The sequence below is a fragment of the Canis lupus genome, chromosome 25 (assembly GCF_011100685.1).
Source record: "Canis lupus familiaris isolate Mischka breed German Shepherd chromosome 25, alternate assembly UU_Cfam_GSD_1.0, whole genome shotgun sequence".
Classification (NCBI taxonomy): Eukaryota; Metazoa; Chordata; class Mammalia; order Carnivora; family Canidae; genus Canis; species Canis lupus.
In genome coordinates this window covers 14,028,298-14,048,266 of record NC_049246.1, presented here as the reverse complement: position 1 = coordinate 14,048,266, position 19,969 = coordinate 14,028,298, and the positions used below count along the sequence as shown (strand labels likewise).

The 19,969-nt window shown below is 43.3% G+C and overlaps 1 protein-coding gene across 14 annotated transcripts in view; it reads left to right on the top strand.

Annotated features, from left to right (window-relative positions):
• ATP8A2 (ATPase phospholipid transporting 8A2) overlaps nt 1-19,969 on the top strand; it is a 574,503-nt gene that overhangs the window by 81,581 nt on the left and 472,953 nt on the right. For all 14 annotated transcript variants that reach the window (XM_038573452.1, XM_038573457.1, XM_038573456.1 and 11 more), the window contains one exon: nt 17,249-17,393. In XM_038573452.1, the coding sequence (XP_038429380.1) occupies nt 17,293-17,393 (101 nt within the window). In that variant the 5' untranslated portion in view covers nt 17,249-17,292. The remainder of the gene's footprint in view (nt 1-17,248; nt 17,394-19,969) is intronic.

Genomic DNA, 19,969 nt, shown 5'->3' with positions numbered 1-19,969 from the left:
TTATCCATTCATCTTTCGTTGGACACCGAGGCTCCTTCCACAGTTTGGCTATCGTGGCCATTGCTGCTAGAAACATCGGGGTGCAGGTGTCCCGGCGTTTCATTGCATTTGTATCTTTGGGGTAAATCCCCAACAGTGCAATTGCTGGGTCGTAGGGCAGGTATATTTTTAACTGTTTGAGGAACCTCCACACGGTTTTCCAAAGTGGCTGCACCAGTTCACATTCCCACCAACAGTGTAAGAGGGTTCCCTTTTCTCCACATCCTCTCCAACATTTGTTGTTTCCTGCCTTGTTAATTTTTCCCATTCTCACTGGTGTGAGGTGGTATCTCATTGTGGTTTTGATTTGTATTTCCCTGATGGCAAGTGATGCAGAGCATTTTCTCATGTGCATGTTGGCCATGTCTATGTCTTCTTCTGTGAGATTTCTGTTCATGTCTTTTGCCCATTTCATGATTGGATTGTTTGTTTCTTTGGTGTTGAGTTTAATAAGTTCTTTATAGATCTTGGAAACTAGCCCTTTATCTGATATGTCATTTGCAAATATCTTCTCCCATTCTGTAGGTTGTCTTTGAGTTTTGTTGACTGTATCCTTTGCTGTGCAAAAGCTTCTTATCTTGATGAAGTCCCAATAGTTCATTTCTGCTTTTGTTTCTTTTGCCTTCGTGGATGTATCTTGCAAGAAGTTACTATGGCCGAGTTCAAAAAGGGTGTTGCCTGTGTTCTTCTCTAGGATTTTGATGGAATCTTGTCTCACATTTAGATCTTTCATCCATTTTGAGTTTATCTTTGTGTATGGTGAAAGAGAGTGGTCTAGTTTCATTCTTCTGCATGTGGATGTCCAATTTTCCCAGCACCATCTATTGAAGAGACTGTCTTTCTTCCAATGGATAGTCTTTCCTCCTTTATCGAATATTAGTTGCCCATAAAGTTCAGGGTCCACTTCTGGATTCTCCATTCTGTTCCACTGATCTATGTGTCTGTTTTTGTGCCAGTACCACACTGTCTTGATGACCACAGCTTTGTAGTACAACCTGAAATCTGGCATTGTGATGCCCCCAGATATGGTTTTCTTTTTTAAAATTCCCCTGGCTATTCGGGGTCTTTTCTGATTCCACACAAATCTTAAAATAATTTGTTCTAACTCTCTGAAGAAAGTCCATGGTATTTTGATAGGGATTGCATTAAACGTGTATATTGCCCTGGGTAACATTGACATTTTCACAATATTAATTCTGCCAATCCATGAGCATGGAATATTTTTCCATCTCTTTGTGTCTTCCTCAATTTCTTTCAGAAGTGTTCTATAGTTTTGAGGGTATAGATCCTTTACCTCTTTGGTGAGGTTTATTCCTAGGTATCTTATGCTTTTGGGTGCAATTGTAAATGGGATTGACTCCTTAATTTCTCTTTCTTCAGTCTCATTGTTAGTGTATAGAAATGCCACTGACTTCTGGGCATTGATTTTGTATCCTGCCACGCTACCGAATTGCTGTATGAGTTCTAGCAATCTTGGGGTGGAGACTTTTGGGTTTTCTATGTAGAGTATCATGTCATCGGCGAAGAGGGAGAGTTTGACTTCTTCTTTGCCAATTTGAATGCCTTTAATGTCTTTTTGTTGTCTGATTGCTGAGGCTAGGACTTCCAGTACTATGTTGAATAGCAGTGGTGAGAGTGGACATCCCTGTCTTGTTCCTGATCTTAGGGGAAAGGCTCCTAGTGCTTCCCCATTGAGAATGATATTTGCTGTGGGCTTTTCATAGATGGCTTTTAAGATGTCGAGGAATGTTCCCTCTATCCCTACACTCTGAAGAGTTTTGATCAGGAATGGATGCTGTATTTTGTCAAATGCTTTCTCTGCATCCAATGAGAGGATCATATGGTTCTTGGTTTTTCTCTTGCTGATATGATGAATCACATTGATTGTTTTACGGGTGTTGAACCAGCCTTGTGTCCCAGGGATAAATCCTACTTGGTCATGGTGAATAATTTTCTTAATGTACTGTTGGATCCTATTGGCCAGTATCTTGTTGAGAATTTTTGCATCCATGTTCATCAGGGATATTGGTCTGTAATTCTCCTTTTTGGCGGGGTCTTTGTCTGGCTTTGGAATTAAGGTGATGCTGGCTTCATAGAACGAATTTGGAAGTACTCCATCTCTTTCTATCTTTCCAAACAGCTTTAGGAGAATAGGTATGATTTCTTCTTTAAACGTTTGATAAAATTCTCCTGGGAAGCCATCTGGCCCTGGACTCTTGTGTCTTGGGAGGTTTTTGATGACTGCTTCAATTTCCTCCCTGGTTATTGGCCTGTTCAGGTTTTCTATTTCTTCCTGTTCCAGTTTTGGTAGTTTGTGGCTTTCCAGGAATGCGTCCATTTCTTCTAGATTGCCTAATTTATTGGCGTATAGCTGTTCATAATATGTTTTTAAAATCGTTTGTATTTCCTTGGTGTTGGTAGTGATCTCTCCTTTCTCATTCATGATTTTATTAATTTGAGTCTTCTCTCTCTTCTTTTTAATAAGGCTGGCTAATGGTTTATCTATCTTATTAATTCTTTCAAAGAACCGACTCCTGGTTCTGTTGATCTGTTCCACAGTTCTTCTGGTCTCGATTTCGTTGAGTTCTGCTCGAATCTTTATTAGCTCCCTTCTTCTCTTGGGTGTAGGATCTATTTGCTGTTTTTTCTCTAGCTCCTTTATGTGTAAGGTTAGCTTTTGTATTTGAGTTCTTTCCAGTTTTTGAATGGATGCTTGTATTGCGATGTATTTCCCCCTTAGGACTGCTTTTGCTGCATCCCAAAGATTTTGAACGGTTGTATCTTCATCCTCATTAGTTTCCATGAATCTTTTTAATTCTTCCTTAATTTCCTGGTTGACCCTTTTATCTTTTAGCAGGATGGTCCTTAACCTCCATGTGTTTGAGGTCCTTCCAAACTTCTTGTTGTGATTTAGTTCTAATTTCAAGGCATTATGGTCCGAGAATATGCAGGGGACAATCCCAATCTTTTGGTATCGGTTCAGACCCGATTTGTGACCCAATATGTGGTCTATTCTGGGGAAAGTTCCATGTGCGCTTGAGAAGAATGTGTATTCAGTTGAGTTTGGATGTAAAGTTCTGTAGATATCTGTGAAATCCATCTGGTCCAGTGTATCATTTAAAGCTCTCGTTTCTTTGGAGATGTTTTGTTTAGAAGACCTATCGAGTATAGAAAGAGCTAGATTGAAGTCACCAAGTATAAGTGTATTATTATCTAAGTATTTCTTCACTTTGGTTAATAATTGATTTATATATTTGGCAGCTCCCACATTTGGAGCATATATATTGAGGATTGTTAAGTCCTCTTGTTGAATAGATCCTTTAAGTATGATATAGTGTCCCTCTTCATCTCTCACTACAGTCTTTGGGGTAAATTTTAGTTTATCTGATATAAGGATGGCTACCCCTGCTTTCTTTTGAGGACCATTCGAATGGTAAATGGTTCTCCAACCTTTTATTTTCAGGCTGTAGGTGTCCTTCTGTCTAAAATGAGTCTCTTGTAGACAGCAAATAGATGGGTCCTGCTTTTTTATCCAGTCTGAAACCCTGCGCCTTTTGATGGGGTCATTAAGCCCGTTCACATTCAGAGTTACTATTGAGAGATATGAGTTTAGTGTCATCATGATATCTATTCAGTCTTTGTTTTTGTGGACTGTTCCACTGAACTTCTTCTTAAAGGGGAATTTTAAGAGGCCCCCTTAAAATTTCTTGCAGAGCTGGTTTGGTGGTCACATATTCTTTTAGTTGCTGCCTGTCTTGGAAGCTCTTTATCTCTCCTTCCATTTTGAATGAGAGCCTTGCTGGATAAAGTATTCTTGGTTGCATGTTCTTTTCATTTAGGACCCTGAATATATCCTGCCAGCCCTTTCTGGCCTGCCAGGTCTCTGTGGAGAGGTCTGCTGTTACCCTAATACTCCTCCCCATAAAAGTCAGGGATTTCTTGTCTCTTGCTGCTTTAAGGATCTTCTCTTTATCTTTGGAATTTGCAAGCTTCACAATTAAATGTCGAGGTGTTGAACGGTTTTTATTGATTTTAGGGGGGGATCTCTCTATTTCCTGGATCTGAATGCCTGTTTCCCTTCCCAGATTAGGAAAGTTTTCAGCTAGAATTTGTTCAAATACATATTCTGGCCCTCTGTCCCTTTCGGCGCCCTCGGGAACCCCAATTAAACGTAGGTTTTTCTTCCTCAGGCTGTCGTTTATTTCCCTTAATCTATCTTCATGGTCTTTTAATTGTTTGTCTCTTTTTTCCTCAGTTTCCCTCTTTGCTGTCAACTTGTCTTCTAGGTCACTCACTCGTTCTTCCACCTCGTTAACCCTCGTCGTTAGGACTTCTAGTTTGGATTGCATCTCATTCAATTGGTTTTTAATTTCTGCCTGATTAGCTCTAAATTCTGCAGTCATGAAGTCTCTTGAGTCCTTTATGCTTTTTTCTAGAGCCACCAGTAGCTGTATAATAGTGCTTCTGAATTGGCTTTCTGACATTGAATTGTAATCCAGATTTTGTAACTCTGTGGGAGAGAGGACTGTTTCTGATTCTTTCTTTTGAGGTGAGGTTTTCCTTCTAGTCATTTTGCTCAGTGCAGAGTGGCCAAAAGCAAGTTGTATTGGGAAAAAGAGAAAAAGAGAGGAGAGAAAGAAGGAAAGAAAAGAGAAAGAGAAAAAAAAAGGGAAGAAAAAGAAAAAAAAACGAAAAAAAAAAAAAAGAAGAAAAAGAGAAAGAAAAAGAAAGGAGAAAAAAAGGGGGTGGGGGAAGGAAACAAATCAAAAAGCAAAACAAAACAAAAACAAAAACAAAAACAAAAACAAACAAAAAAAGAACCACCGGGGAGTATCTTCTGATTCTGTGTTCTTTAAGTCCCTTGGCTTCTCCTGGAAGTTGTCAGTCTAGCTGATCTTCTGGGGGAGGGGCCTGTTGTGCTGATTTTCAGGTGTTAGCAGTTGGGGGAGCTGCTGTGCCCCTGCCTGGTGCAGGGCTCAGTAGGGGTTGTTTACCCCGTGAGGCCGCAGGAGGAACAGCCCCAGTGGCGGGGCAGCTCTGGAAACCTGGATTCAGCTCCGGCAGGAACTCCGTCTGCAGGGCCTGGAGGCTCCGGGGCGGGGCCGCTGATCTGCTCAGCTGGGGCAGGAGCGTCCTCGCTGTCCTGGGCCCTCCCGGCCTCTGCCTGTCCCGGGGGAGGCGGGATCCTGGGCTGTGTCCCGGCGCCCTGTGCTCCGGAGCCTGCGCTGTTGGATTCGCGCTCCCGGGCCGCGCAGCCCCCTCCGCGGAGCTGCCACCCGAGCCCCCTGAGCTGTTCCTGGAACCGCGCAGGCCCCTCTGCACGGAGCCTCTTCCTCTGCCCGAGCCCCTCCGAGCTGCTCCCGGGGCCGCGCAGCCCCCTCCGCGGAGCCGCCCCCGAGCCCCCCGAGCTGCTCCGGGTCCCGCCGTGCGCGCTGCAGCCCTTAGGGAGCTCGGCGCACTCTCCTGGGCGCGCAGTTGCTGTTACTGTCCCCGGGAGCCCGAGGGCCTCCCCGCCCTCCTGGGTCCTGCTCCACCTCCCCGCGAGCCCCTTTCCGCCCGGGAAGGTCGGTGCAGCTCCTGCGTCTCCGGGACGGGGCTCTCCTGTCCTGGGGACACTCGCCCCGGCCTCAGCCCGGCTCCTCGCGGGGCCCCTCCCCCTTGGAGGCCTTTGTTCCTTTATTTCTTTTTCCCCGTCTTCCTACCTTGATAGATGCGCGAACTCTTCTCACTGTAGCATTCCAGCTGGTCTCTCTTTAAATCTCAGGCCGAATTCATAGATTTTCAGGATAATTTGAAGGTTTTCTAGGTAGTTTGGTGGAGACAGGTGATTTGGAGACCCTACTCTTCCGCCATCTTGCTCCTCCCCCCAAAATGGTCTTTCCATTCCCTACTCTTTGCTCTGGTCTTCAGAGACAGTGTTGTATAGGGAAGCAAAACTAAATGCTATTGTTGTTCTTCTGTATCTGTCCAGGTATGGAGGGGAGTAGAACATATTCCTAAGAGGACATCCCAGAAGGCTGCATGAGAGCTGCTCACATCACATATTTACCCATGGCTTTGTCTTACTCTGTGGACGTCCTTCTCCATTGTTTTACCCTTTAGAGTCCTTTATATAGAGCTCAGTTGCTGGCTTTTCAGTGAGAGACCTCCTAAATCTCTCCAACCAATACCACCCCCCTTTCTACTCCACTTGGAAGTACTAGTCTTTCTCTTAGGCCCCACATACCCATAGTGTTCACTGTTCCTTCTTTCCCTCCCAAAGATGCTGAGGATAGTAATATCAACAAGGCACAGCCTATACTTTTCCAATTGGAGACCTTTCAATCAGAAAGATCCATAAACAGTGACTATAACATGGAAAATGCACAAACTAAACAGTTGCATATCGTTATATAGGTTGTGTAAAACAGAAAAATGCCCTCCTGGAGGAACTGAATTCACTGCCTGTCTGTATCTGAGGAGGGGCATCTTATCCAACCTGGGGATGTGTGAAGAGCAAAGACTTCTCAGAGGAGAGAGACCCTGAGCTACAGCTTAAGGATGAGTTGTTGGCAGGTGGAGAACACCCCAAAAGGAAGAAAATCCAGGAGAAAGGAAACCGTTCACATCGTGCACTGTGTTACTCTGCATCCATTTGTTTTCATCAGATTACAAGTTCTCTGAATGCAGGGAGAGAGTTTTGACATTGGCATTGTGCACATAGAATATTCTGAACCTTGGATGTATGAATGACTTCCTGTCTGCCTCAATCTTTTTTGCTTGCCTGCTTGATTTACTGCTTTCTTGTATATATGTTCCTGCCTTTGGGGCACTTGAATCTCTAGAGACTTGGCTTTCCTAGTTTAAGCACCCAATCTCATAATCACTATTGTCACCTCCATGCTACCTGTGAACTTGGCATTTGGGGGAGTTTTGTTTTGCTTTGTTTTATGCATAGACTCTGGGGATGTACTTTCAGTTAAATAAAAAAAATAATAAACCAAAATCTATTCAGGGTAAAAGACAGTCAACAAATATTTGTCTATTTTAGGAAACTCCTTGAAGCCCTCCCCCCCCAAATTATTTACAAGGTAGGTCCTATAAATGACTCGTATAGTAGGGAACAAAATTCAACTCATAGATACTGAGCTAGTTGGTAAATTACCTCATTCTCATTATTTCCAAAAGAAACATGCTCCTCATGATTGTTTTGAGAATTATATGGGTTAATACATACGGAGTGCTTAGACCAGGCTCAACAAGATATTGTTGTGCTTCTTACCATAACTATTTATGACCTCTCAGTGACATGGCAAAGACAGCTGATTGGTTTGGCAACACAAATTGGTGGAGGATGCTGGGGATTTAACGGACTCCATCTGCATTTCTTTGGCATTACTCCTCCTTTTTAAAGATTTTTCTGTATTTGGAACTTTCTCACTTCTGTGTCTGAGAAGAAACGTGATACACAAAATGTCACATCAATAAGAAAGTCAGGAAAAGCCATCACACTGGAAAAGAATGTTGTTTTAGTGGAAATAGGAATTAAGTTGCCCTCTTTGTTGGCTCTTCCAAATCTGATTGCGTGTAATTTTGAAGGTTACATTAAGATTGTTGATAGAAGTAAAAGGTGTGGGGTTCACATGACCAGTGGAGAGAAGCAACATGACAGGCAGTTATACATGTGAAGCAGGATAATAGTTGGAGCAAATGAATGTGCCTTTCTCTTGTTCTTGACATTTGATTTCCATGCATTTGGAGCCTCCACCACCAAGAGAAATATCAAGGTGTCTTCACTTTGTGCCTTTCAGAAATGGCAGTGATAAGCAAGCTAGCCTTTTGTTTATAGAGACTAAACACATTTTTAAAAAAATATTTTATTTAAATTCAATTTGCCAACTTATAACACCCAGTGCCCATCCCGTCAAGTGCCCTCCTTAGTACACATCACCCAGTTACCCCATCCACCCAACCTCCTCCCCTCTGCAACCCTTTGCTTGTTTCCTAGAGTTAGGAGTCTCTCATGGTTTGTCTTCCTCTGTAGTTTTTCCCCACTCAATTTCCCTCCTTTTCCTTATAGTCCCTTTCACTATTTCTTATATTCCACAAGAGTGAAACCATATGATAATTGTCTTTCTCTGATTGGCTTATTTCACTCAGCATAATACCCTCCAGTTCCATCCACGTTGGTGTAAATGGTGGGTATTCATCCTTTCTGATGGCTGAGTAATATTCCATTGTGTATTTAGACCACATCTTCTTTATCTATTCATTTGTCTAAGGACATCATGGCTGCTTTCACAGTTTGCCTATTGTGGACATTGCTGCTATGAACACTGGGGCGCAGGTGTCCCATAGTTTTTCTGCATCTGTATCTTTGGGGCAAATACTCAGCAGTGCAATTGCTGGGTCATAGGGTAGCTCTATTTTTAAATTCTTGAGGTTTTGTAGATTAATTTTTCCTCCTTTTATAGTATTTAAAATAGAACTTAGAGGGCTTGACTTTCAGCATTTTCTTCATTGAAGAAGAGCTATCTCAGTGGGTTTGTAAAGGATTGTTTAGAATCCAGAAAGAGAATGATGTCAGAGATGTACACTAAAAAGCTTGCCTGTCCTTTTGATCTTTAGGAGGTGAAAGGACGAAAGGTGGAGAGAGAAGAAATCAATCCGAGAAGAAACTTCTTAATTTTTTCCTCTCTGAGGGAAGTTTCCCCCAATCAAAGGGGAGACATATGACATTCATGAGGATAAAACAGGAGTAATACGAGCTCTCATTTTCCTGAATTGGCCACCTATACTTCTCATGTGGTCTGGGAGCAGATTTAAAAGCCATTGGGCCTTCCAGGGGCTGATCCTGTCAGGGCTTCTGAGGTGGCTGATGACCTCAAGCAAGAAAGAGGTTGGTCACTGATGACACCGGACAGGTGAGCTGGCTGTGAGACAATGTTCAGTGAATCTAAACACCCCTGGCCAAGGTGTTGTGTGTCTTCCAAATGCTGTGGAGAGGCGAAGCAACTTCAGAGAAAACTGCACCTCTCCTAGGATTCACTGTTCAAAATCTGCATTCATGCATACTGAATTGTGATTTTTAAGGTTGGTGTCCTTAATTTGCACCCTATTTCCTGGCCCCAGGAGTAACGAATATCTATCCTAGCAACACAGGATGCTGCTACAGAGAACCCACTGGGCTTGTATTTTTAAGCCGTAGCCAATCCAGTCCATACAGAAAAATCCTCTGAATTGAGTATTGTAAAACCTAGGATGTCTTGTGGGTTGTTTATGCTTTTAGATATTAAAGATATTTCCTTAAAAACACATTTGCCTTCACTACATTAAAATTCCTCATTTGTGAATTATCTAAGGTATAGAATGGGTTTTGAGGAACAGAAGGCTGATTTGTTCTCCTGTACTTACTGGAAACAAAACCTCAAATTACTGTGGCTCCACTTTCACCCATGGTGCTGAAGCCAATGAGGTTGTAAATAAAGTATCGCTGGCACGTGTTTTTGCTCACATGCCATTATTCCTGGAACACTCTTTTTCCACACAACCAAATTATACCATCATACTCGTTTTTGTAAGCCTAGTTCAAGTGCTTCATCCATGAAGTCACCCAGTTCTTTGGCCCTAGATGGGACTGGCAGTCATCTCTGTCCCCTGGATTCTCCTATTTCTTGGTCTCTCTTGTTTCTTTTGCTTCTACCAAAGTGTAAGTCCATGGCTATGCTGTGCACCTTTCCCTCCCACTACCTGGCAAAATGCCCTAGATCTAGGAAGGGCCCAATATGTGCTTACATAAATGTAGCAGCCAACAATATTTCAAATCCTAAGTAATTCAGGGCCAGTTACTTCCCTCTCTCACTTTCTTTATCCCTGAAAAAGAGAAAAGAGAAGCCAATAAGTATTGGCAGTAAAAAGTGTCCCTCTCTCTTTGTTTTTCTTTTCAATTCTTGGGTGGAAATGGATCACAGATGCTATATTTGGAGAGATGTAGTTTGTTCAAAGTGGTGTCTAGAAAAGACCTTTGAAATGTGTCCGCCAGGGCTAGAATAATCACATCTTGCCTTTGCACTGCATTTTCATTTTGTTCGTTTGATTAGGAGAAATAACCAGCTCAAGTGCTTCCCCAGCTGCTGGACTGCTTTGTGTCTGTGTTCTGAAGGATTATGAAGCATCTTTGTAAATATAGAGTAGAGGCCAGAGTTGAACTTGAAACCCTTTTGGGAAAAGGAGGTGTGTGTGTGTGTGTGTGTGTGTGTGCATACACGCACACCTGTGCACACACACATGCTTCTTGTTATGAAGCTCTATGATGATCGTACTGTTTTTCTGGAAATTTTTCTGGAGGCAAAGAGAATAACCTTTTACATACTTTTAAAGTACATGCAAAATTAGGAGATAATGCATAATCAACTTAACTCCAGTAACCAAAGTCCGAAGAACCTGTTTACTAGGAGCTTTATGCTCTGTTTTGTTGATAGGGGAGATATTTAATATTTCCTTAAGGTAGCAGTTAGGATATAATCGTGTTGTTAACTGTGAAGAACTTAGTTTATGTGAAGGTTCAGCAAACTATGGCCTGTGGGCCAAGTCTGGCCTGTGAGTGAAGAATGGTTTTTATATTTTTAAGATTTTTGTGTCTAAAAAAGAGAGGCTGTATGTAGCTCAAAGCCTAAAATATTTACTGTCTGACCCTTTATAGAAAATTTACCAACCCTTGATTTATATCATTGATTTCTGTTTATGGATGAAGAAGCCAGGGCTCAGATGGTGTCCTGACTTGCCAAAGCTCATAGAGGCAGCGTGTCCTAATGGAAGGAGCATTGGATTCAAGTTTCTGCAGATCTGGCTTTTAATCCTATCTTGTGTTTGACCTGATATACTTCTGTGATTATTCGTAAAGTTTCCCTTTTGGTTCTGTCATTCTAGAGTTCACAGAGTAATGTCTGCAGTTCAGTTGTAATACTAAGTACCCAGAGTTAGCTCAGACTTCACAGGTTAAGGGCATAATTTTCTAGAAGACCTCCTTCACTTCGGACAGCAGCTTCAAGCTCTGGGATGCCTAGACTTTTTGTACTTGTGGCCAAATAGTTACAAATTCAAGGATTCCCATTACCTCTTCAGTTTGAATAATAAGCTAGAATAACTGAGAACTCAGAAAAGCACTATATTCAGGATTACAGTCTTTATCCTAAGGATACAAATCAGGACCAGCCAGATGAAGAGAGACACGCAGGATGAGGTCTGGGAGGATCCCACATAGGAAGCTTCTGTGTCCTTAGAGCATCTCACCTGAGCTTTGGTGTCCATAGTTTTTATTGGGGTTTCATTACATAGCATTATTAATCAGATCATTGGCCACATGGTTGAATTCCAGTCTCCAGCCCTCCTTCTACACAGAATTGGGAGGTCAGACCCCAACCCTCTAATCACATGGTTGGTTTTTCCACGGCATGGTCACCCCCCATTCTAAAATGGTCTAGGGGCCCACCAGGGTCACCTTATTAGCATAAAACTGAGTGTGGTCCCAGGGCCTCACCACAAATAACAAAGACACTCTTGTCACTGGGGCATTTCTAAGGGTTTAGAAGCCTCCCCAGAAAGCAGGACAGAGACCAGCCAAATTCTCTATTCTACAACAATGTCTAGCCAAGGTCTGACTTCCCACAGAGCTAGTTATAGAAGTTCTGGGGAAAGCCTCCACACTTTAATGGGTTTCTCATTTAGGAAGCCTAGAGCATTTCTTTCCCAAGAGTTTCTACTGTGAGATAGTGAGACTTCTTTGCAAGGGATGTGGACTAGATAAGTCACCAGTATATTCTGAGTTAGAGAAAAATATGGCAGCTCAGAGTAAAGGATTTTATTTCTATGTTGCTTAAGGCAATGAAATGCTTAGTAAAAATTGACCTTATATTAACTCCCCTTTTGTGTTTGACCCTCTGAGGTTCTTAACTCCCTGGACCAATTTCATTCACACTAATATGTATAATATATAAATAATCATAAAATAACATATAATTAATTAGATAGGAACAAATTTCAGAAACCTGTTAAGATTTTTCCTTCTCTTTCCAGAACGCTCTCCATGGAATTAATTTATGTAATGAGTAGACATGAGGCATTGTCCTCACTTTTGTCTGCTGCCTGCCCGTGGGAGGCCTAGCATTGCCCTCCTTCCTAGCTAGTGACTGCCCATCCCTATGTTATGTGAATGAAATGAGAAATTTGGGCCATTTAGTAAAATGAAAATACTCTAAGGACATGAACAGAGTGAGTAGGAAGAGATTAATAGGCAAGCTAGAGCCACAGTGTGGCTGGGGCCTGTGCAAGAGTTGTTGGTGTCAGTGGCCTATGTATTAGAACTAGTCTGGTTTTCTCTTTCCCTTCCCTATTCTTTATCCATCCTCCTTGAGAATGCCCTCCACCAGGAGACATGCCTGTCATCTATGTCTGTTTCTTAGAATTGTTTCTCCTATCTTGGCAGAAAGTCTGAAGGGAGGAGGGTCTTCTTTATTTATCCAGTCACCTTCCAACAATTTCTGGGCCTTCTCCAAACCAACCAACTTAAATGTTGCCATGAAGATGTTCCACTGTTGGGTCTGGCTTCCCTGAGTGTGGGTTGTGGCATCTAATGGCACCTGTGCTAGAGGCACCTAAAACCCAGGGTGATCTATAAGTGAATACATATTTATTCTTCCTCTTTAACCTTACTCACTCATCTGTCTTAAAGGGAAAACATAGGTTCTCTGTGAGCTCCCTTACAGTATTGGTTGGCATTTATGGTTATTCAGGGGTGAGTCATGGAACCCCTGGCTAGGGTCTAGGAGGGGACTTTACCCAGAACCCAGGGAGTTGTTGGGATAGTTTCTGTTGCTCTCCATGAAATTGCTTCATCTTTATTCCAAAAGAAGGCCTTTATTTCCCTGCCTACTCCATGGGTAGAAGATGGCAATTAGAGACCCAGAGTGTATATATTAATAGAGCAGCCACATGTAGAAACCATCTTCCTTAAGTCCCCCTTCAAAGTTTCCAGAAGACTCCTAATGGTCTAGCTTGGGCCAAATAATTGTCCCCCGTGCAAAGAGCTGTGAATGGATGAAAGGGACTGCATTTTTAGACCTGTCTGGGGGCTCCCTGGCCTGTATGTAGGAGGGTAAAGGTTCAGTGACCAGACAAGGGAGTCTGAGGTTCATTAGCTGGGTAGGCAACCTCAAAAGGCACCTGCTACATTAGCCCTTTATTTATCTGTGTTTACAGACTGCCTACTGTGTGCCTGGTATTTTATTCAGGATGATGGTGCTAGAACCATGAGCAAGGCAATATTCCTGCCCTCGTGCCCTTGGCCAGCAGCTGTCTTGTCTGCATTTCTATTTTGTAATAGGCAAGCTTAGTGCTTGTCCATTTGCCTACTCTTGTTTCTCTTTATCCTTTTTTCTTTGGTTTCTTTCTCGACAGATATTTATTGAACTCCCACTGTCTGCTGACACTGTGCTTGTTTATATGGGGGAGTTGTAAGCATCTCCTCTAATTTTGCATGGTGGTATTTTCAAAATGCATTAGCTCAGAATTCATCTCATGAGTCTGAATTTGAAACCTTAGTCATAACGTGCTTCACTATATATGGTATAGTGTTTTCTTTAGGCGATACATTTTCAACAGATGTGTGATATTTTGAAAAGATTAATGTTTTTCTCCAAAGCAGGATTGGGTCAAGATGAGGCCACTGAGGTAGAAGACAGTTATCACAGTCTTAGGGAGGGGGGAACTATAACAATTGCTACCTAGAATAAAACTCTAGGGCTGGCCCTGTTGTAGTGTAGAAAGGTGAGCTGGCCTCATGCATGGTAGGTGCTTGGGAGATATCATTTCATGTAATTCTATCACTAATTGTGTAATTATTTTGCACCCCAATATTTGTTATCCAACACTTAAATTCTTGTTTGGGAAAACTGTTTCCATTCTCATTTCTATCAGAAATGCTTTTTTTTTTTTTTTGTCCCAATCTTCTTTTATTCAAATCCCAATTACCCAATGGTTTTTTTTTTTGTTTGTTTGTTTTTTTCTGGCCCACACATTCAATCCAAAAAAAGTCTTGCAGGGTTTTCTTTTGAGATGGTTCTCCTGTCTATTTTCTTTTTCTTTTTACCCATTCTCCATTTAATTTTTGCTTTTTAATGTCTTGCTTCTAGATGTAGAATTAATTTCCTACCTGGATCTCCTTATCTGCAAATTCTCCCCTCTTTCTGCTCCTACTTGTATATCCCTGCCAGGTGCACTTGTTCCCTGCTTGGAGACTGTCTGGGGCTTCATATGACCTTCAGGATGGAGTTGAAGCTTCTTTGCCTGGCATTGAAGTCCTTCCCAGTCTTTCCCCCCTCCCTGTCCCTCAATGGCCCTCCCCTCTCCTCCCTGCCAACCTGAGCTTTCCTTCTATTTCCCACTCTGGACCTTCAGTGCTGATTTTAAGTTTGTTTATTTTAATTGGCTTCTTATACATCTTGTCTACTTGGGATTTTGCTGAAGCTCTTTCTTGTTCTCACCCCAACTGTCTTTGTCCTCCTCTTTCCTAATAGAAACCTTACCCATACATTAAGGCTTTTATATCCATCCTCAAACTCTGTTCTGATCAGCTCCCCTCAAGCACAAACAGGCTGCTGACTCCTGACCCTCCTTAGCGTCTTCAAGCCTGATCTTAGTCACTTATCATAAACCGTGGCTTACTGGTAACCATGGTTATACTTTAGCACCTTAAAGTTTTTGAGAGCAGGAGCCAGGTATTTTATTTTATTTTATTTTATTTTATTTTATTTTATTTTATTTTATTTTAATTAATTAATTAATTAATTTTTTTTTGCGTTCCCAGCAGCATTTAACAAGTGATTCTCAACTGTGGCTGCCCACTTATAAGCCTTAAGTAACATTATTATTATTATTATTATTATTATTATTATTACTATTTTTAAGTAGGCTCCATGCTTTTAAGTAGGCTCCAGTGTGGGGCTTGAACTTGCAACCCTGAGATCAAGACCTGCGTTGAGACTAAGAGTCAGCTAAACCGAGGGAGTGACCCAGGCCCCCACCTCTTAAGTTACTTTATTTTATTTTATTATTTTTTAAAAGATTTTATGTATTTATTCATGAGAGACACACACAGAGAGAGGCAGAGACATAGGTAGAGAGAGAAGCAGGCTCCATGCAGGGAGCCCAAGATCACACCGTGGGCCCAAGGGAGGTGCTCAACCACTGAGCCACCCAGGCATCCCTTAGGTTACTATAAAACAGAGTAAAAAAAGTCGGAATCTGTGGGGGTTGGGCCCAGGATCTATTCATTATGGGAGCTCTCTTGGTGGTGATAATGTGCAGCCAGGATCGAGAGCCACTGAGTGAACACAGTCTAAGCAATGAACTCTTCTGACCCATACGAGTATGTGGCATTTGAGCCCTCTGTGCATATCACTGCATCTCTGCCTGGAGAATTCAAAGTGACCCTTGATAAGACTTGGGTGCAAATGGTTTATTCAACTAGCAAACATAAATGCCCATTATGTGTCAGGCACTGTTGTAGGTGCCGATATGACTGTAGTGAACAAAACATGTCCTGTTGTCCTGGAGCCATGGGAAGACAGACCGTAAATAAATAATGTCAAGTAATGATGATAAATGCTGGAGATAAACAAAGAGGGATAAGTGGGCAGGGAGAAGAGCAATATTTTTATATAAGGAATATTTTGAAACTAGCCTATCTGCCTTAAATCAGAAAATGCTTTAAAACCTAACCTTAAAAACAAAAACAAAAACAAAAACCTAACCTTCTCTGACTGAAGTGAGCTCTCAGGCCAGCCAGTCTTGAAGTGAGGACTTCTGCTCCCTGCTGCCCCTTGTCACTAAGCAGAGGGCAGAGTAGTCCCCTGTGGAGCCAGAGGAGCCTGGGAGAGTGGAGGCTGGAGGAAGGGAGTGAGGATCTGAGGTTGGAGTCCCTAAATGGAGAACAGCCAGGGTGCTGTGACCAGGGACCTAGCTATGAATACTCTCCAGGCTACTATGTCAGCTCTCAACCGATTTCATGTTTTGGTTGTCCCTCTCTTGTGATAAGGATTATAATAGGATTATAATCTCTTTAAAACGATGACATACTTAAGTAGCCAAGACATTCTATTCCAAGATTTTTCTCTGTCAGTGAATATTCCTTGTAGCTGTGAAGTAGATGTTTATTGAAATGAGATGTCCAATATCAGAGTGAAAATACACGCAAGGAAAAGGAGAGAAGGCTGCCTCTGCAGGCGATTTATTTTTCTGTGATCCTGTACTTCAGACACCCCCCCCCCCCCCCCCCCGCCCCAAGGTCCCTTCTAGAGGTGGGTTGCCTCTTGTGAGGAGGGAGAGACGTTGTAGCTGAAGCATGTGTGTCCTCCGGTGTGGTAGTGTGAGTAATGGGTGTGTCATTATTCTCCATGCAGACACCTCCCTACCTGAAGGTTGTGGGGAGGTTGAGCTCACAGAAAGCCTTGACTATAGAACTGAAATCAACTCTTAAGGAGACAGACTTGCTTGTATCTTAACCACAGACGCCTCACCGGAGCCATAAGTGAAAGATCCCGCATCGCCCCCAGAGCTGGGATTGGTAGCGCTACCGCTCGCTCGCAGGTGGCCGCGCGCCCCTGGGGAGGGAGGAGCTGGGCGCTCCGGCCGCGGTGGAGCCGAGCCCATCACCCTGAGGGTCGGGCAGCTCTCGTTTGTGGGGCGCGGCGATGTGCTTTCTCCATCCTTTTATGCGGCGACTGAAATGCAGGGCGCATCCCCTCTGCTGGTATCTTTGTCCTAAGCGCAGTCGAAGCCGCCCGAGAACCGGGCCCCGGAGCGCAGCCCCTGGACCCAAAGGGGGGAGCCCGCCCGGGCAGGTGGGGCGTGGGGGGAGGCCCCAGCCCGCGGCCCCGCCGCCCCCCCGCCCCCAGCCGGGCCTCGCGCCGCAGCCGGGCGGGGGGGTGCGGGGCGGAGTCGGCGGCGGGAGCGCTCCCGGCTCGGCGCCCCGGGGACCCGGGCGGGGGCGGGGCGAGCCGCGAGCAGCTGCGGCGGCGGGTCTCCAGGGGGAGCCACGGTACAGAGGCGGCCCGGCCTCGCGCGGAGCATCCTTCCCCGGGGCCCCGCCCGCTAGCCCGTCGCCCGCGTTCGCCGCTCCCGCCCGGCCTGACTTCTTTGTGTTTGGTTCTCTGCCCGCGCCCCGTCTCTGCAGGACCTGTTCGTCCTTCTTCGGGCTACAGGAAGGCAGAGGATGAGATGTCCCGGGCCACGTCTGTTGGAGACCAGCTGGAGGCGCCGGCCCGCACCATTTACCTCAACCAACCGCATCTCAACAAATTCCGTGACAACCAGATCAGGTAGACGCGGGGCAGGTGGCGGGCAGGTGGCCGGCAGGTGGCCGTGGCCCTCCCCCGCCGCGCGGCCCCGCGCCCCTGCCCGCAGCCCCTCCCCTCCCCCGCCCTCTGGCGCCCGCGGTCCCTCTGCCTGCGCCCCGGTGGGGTCGGGCGGGTACAGCCTTTATCTGGTCTCCGTGGGATCCCTTCTGGGCTCGGGCTCGCCGTGAGCCCCGAGGAAGTTTTTATTCTCGTGTTCCTGACAAAAAATGAGGTCTCTCCTTATCTTTTCATCCCTGGGCTCCCTTCCAAGAATTTCTCCTAGACCTGTTTTAAGCCAGATGATAGCTCTCCTTATCAATTTGCAGACCATAATATGGGGGAATGCTTTATTTTTATTTATTATTTTTTTGGTGGTGGTGGTGGTGGTGGTGGTGGGGAATGCTTTATAAAGGAATCCCATAGGTCACGGGGACTCGCATTCAGCCCTAAATGGTCCCCAACATTGGTTATGAGGTCTCTGTTTGCTGGGAAACTTTGCCCAGAGTTACCTTCCATCCATCTTTCTGTTAACATGCAAGTGTCTGCTTTTTGCTGGCTACTGTGTCCAATGCTTTAGTTTTACTAGATCAAGGAATCCTCGTAACCTCTCGAAGGCATTACCTTCAGATCAGGAAACTGAGGTAGAAAGATGTTCAATAATGTACTGGTCATGTGGTCATGTGGCTACTAACTAGCAAGCTGTGAGTAGCAACCACCTTTTCTGACTACTATAGCTAAAATTCTTTCTGCTGTGCAAAGCTAGATCTTTAGGCATGGGTGTTAGTGCTTTTTCAAATTTCATTAAACTTTCTGACTTAGACAACTTTATGTGAGTGACTTCAGAGGATATACTTCTGTGAGTGGCTCAGAGCATCATGCTCAGGTGTAAAGAAGTTAAATGATCAGGTTACACATAGATTATTGACAGGCTTGAATTTCAATCCAGTGTTTCTTGAAAGCCCTGATTAAAACTTCATTGCATGTTTAAGTATTGCACTACAGCATTAGCGCTTACATAGGCTGCTTAGGCTGATATCTTTATTGAAAAAGGATTGGCTACTGGGCATGACTGTAGCTTGACAGAATTTATGGTAGAATAATGATGCATTTTATATGGAGATGATACCTTCATTTATTAAGGGAGTATTAGATTATCTTGGCTTTATTTTGGGTTTTAGGAATGACCATTAGGGCACATTCTTCACCTAAAAGTGTAGCCTAGAAGAGTAGCTGAGGTCCCATTCAAGAATGTGTGGGCTTGGTTTAAAATACAGAGCAGCACCCACAATGAGTTACTACTTCACACACTCACATGGCTCTAATAAAAAAAGATAACAGGCATTGGGTGTTGGCGAAGATATGGAGAAATTGGAGCCCTCCATATCTTGATAATGGGAATGGATAATGGTGCAGCTGCTTTGGAACACAGTTTGGCAGTTTCTCAAAAGGTTAAATGTAAAATTACCATGTGACCCACCAACCCAAGATCAAGGAGAACCTATGTGCATACAAAAACATGTACACAAATGATCAGAGCAACATTATTCACAATAGTCCTGAAGTGGAACAACCCAAATATCTATCAACTGATGAATGAATAAATAAAATGTGGCCTATCCATGCAATGAAATACTATTGGCCATAAAAAGGAATGAAATACAGATACATGCTACAATAGGGGTGAGACTTAAACATTTATAAAATGAAAGAAGCCAGTCATAGAAGGCCTCACTCATTCCACCTACGGGAAATGTCTAGAGGCAAATCCATTGAGACATATATTAGTGACTTTTAGGGCTAGGAAAGTGGGAAGAGGTTGAGAAATGGGAGTGACTGCTAATGTACATGGGGTTTCATTCTGGGCTGGTGATTGCACAACTCTGTGAATACACTTAAAACCATTTGGAATCCTGCATTGCCAATACAGTTCCATTTCTTCATACCTTATATATGTTTCAATTACTTTTAAAAAGATGGAAAGGTTACTTTAAAAAGGATCTGATCTTGTCTCTTTTTTGCTCGATTTTGGGATTCAAGAGATTTATATGTAGTACTGCCTTTTTCACTATATTATGTGCTTTATAAACAGTAAATGTATTAGGCCAATATATATATGTATGCATATATGTATTTATGTACACACTACATAAGAAGGATATAGAATTGAAGATTTTTTAAAAATCTTAGGATATTTTCAAGTAGTACTTTATCTTAGTTCTTAATGTCTTTGACTTTGGTATTCATTTAAGCATGCTTAAAGTTGGGAAAATAAGGGTCTTTGTTTTGTTTGAATTATATGGAAGATAAAGATTTTTAAAAGTCTTGATAATGTGGCTGCACTATACTAGTGCAAAGCTGACTTTTGAGGCTGATTTTATTATCTGAATTTTTCAACTGGCTACCTGTTGTATAGTTTCAGTTGTACTTTTTTGGAGTCAGGGGAGGAATAAGTATGGAAATAGACATACAGTGGGGTTGGCCACGAGTAAAATAGGTAGACACCAACTATTCTATTTAAAGTCTTGTATAGGAATATAATTCCATTAGTTAAAATATAT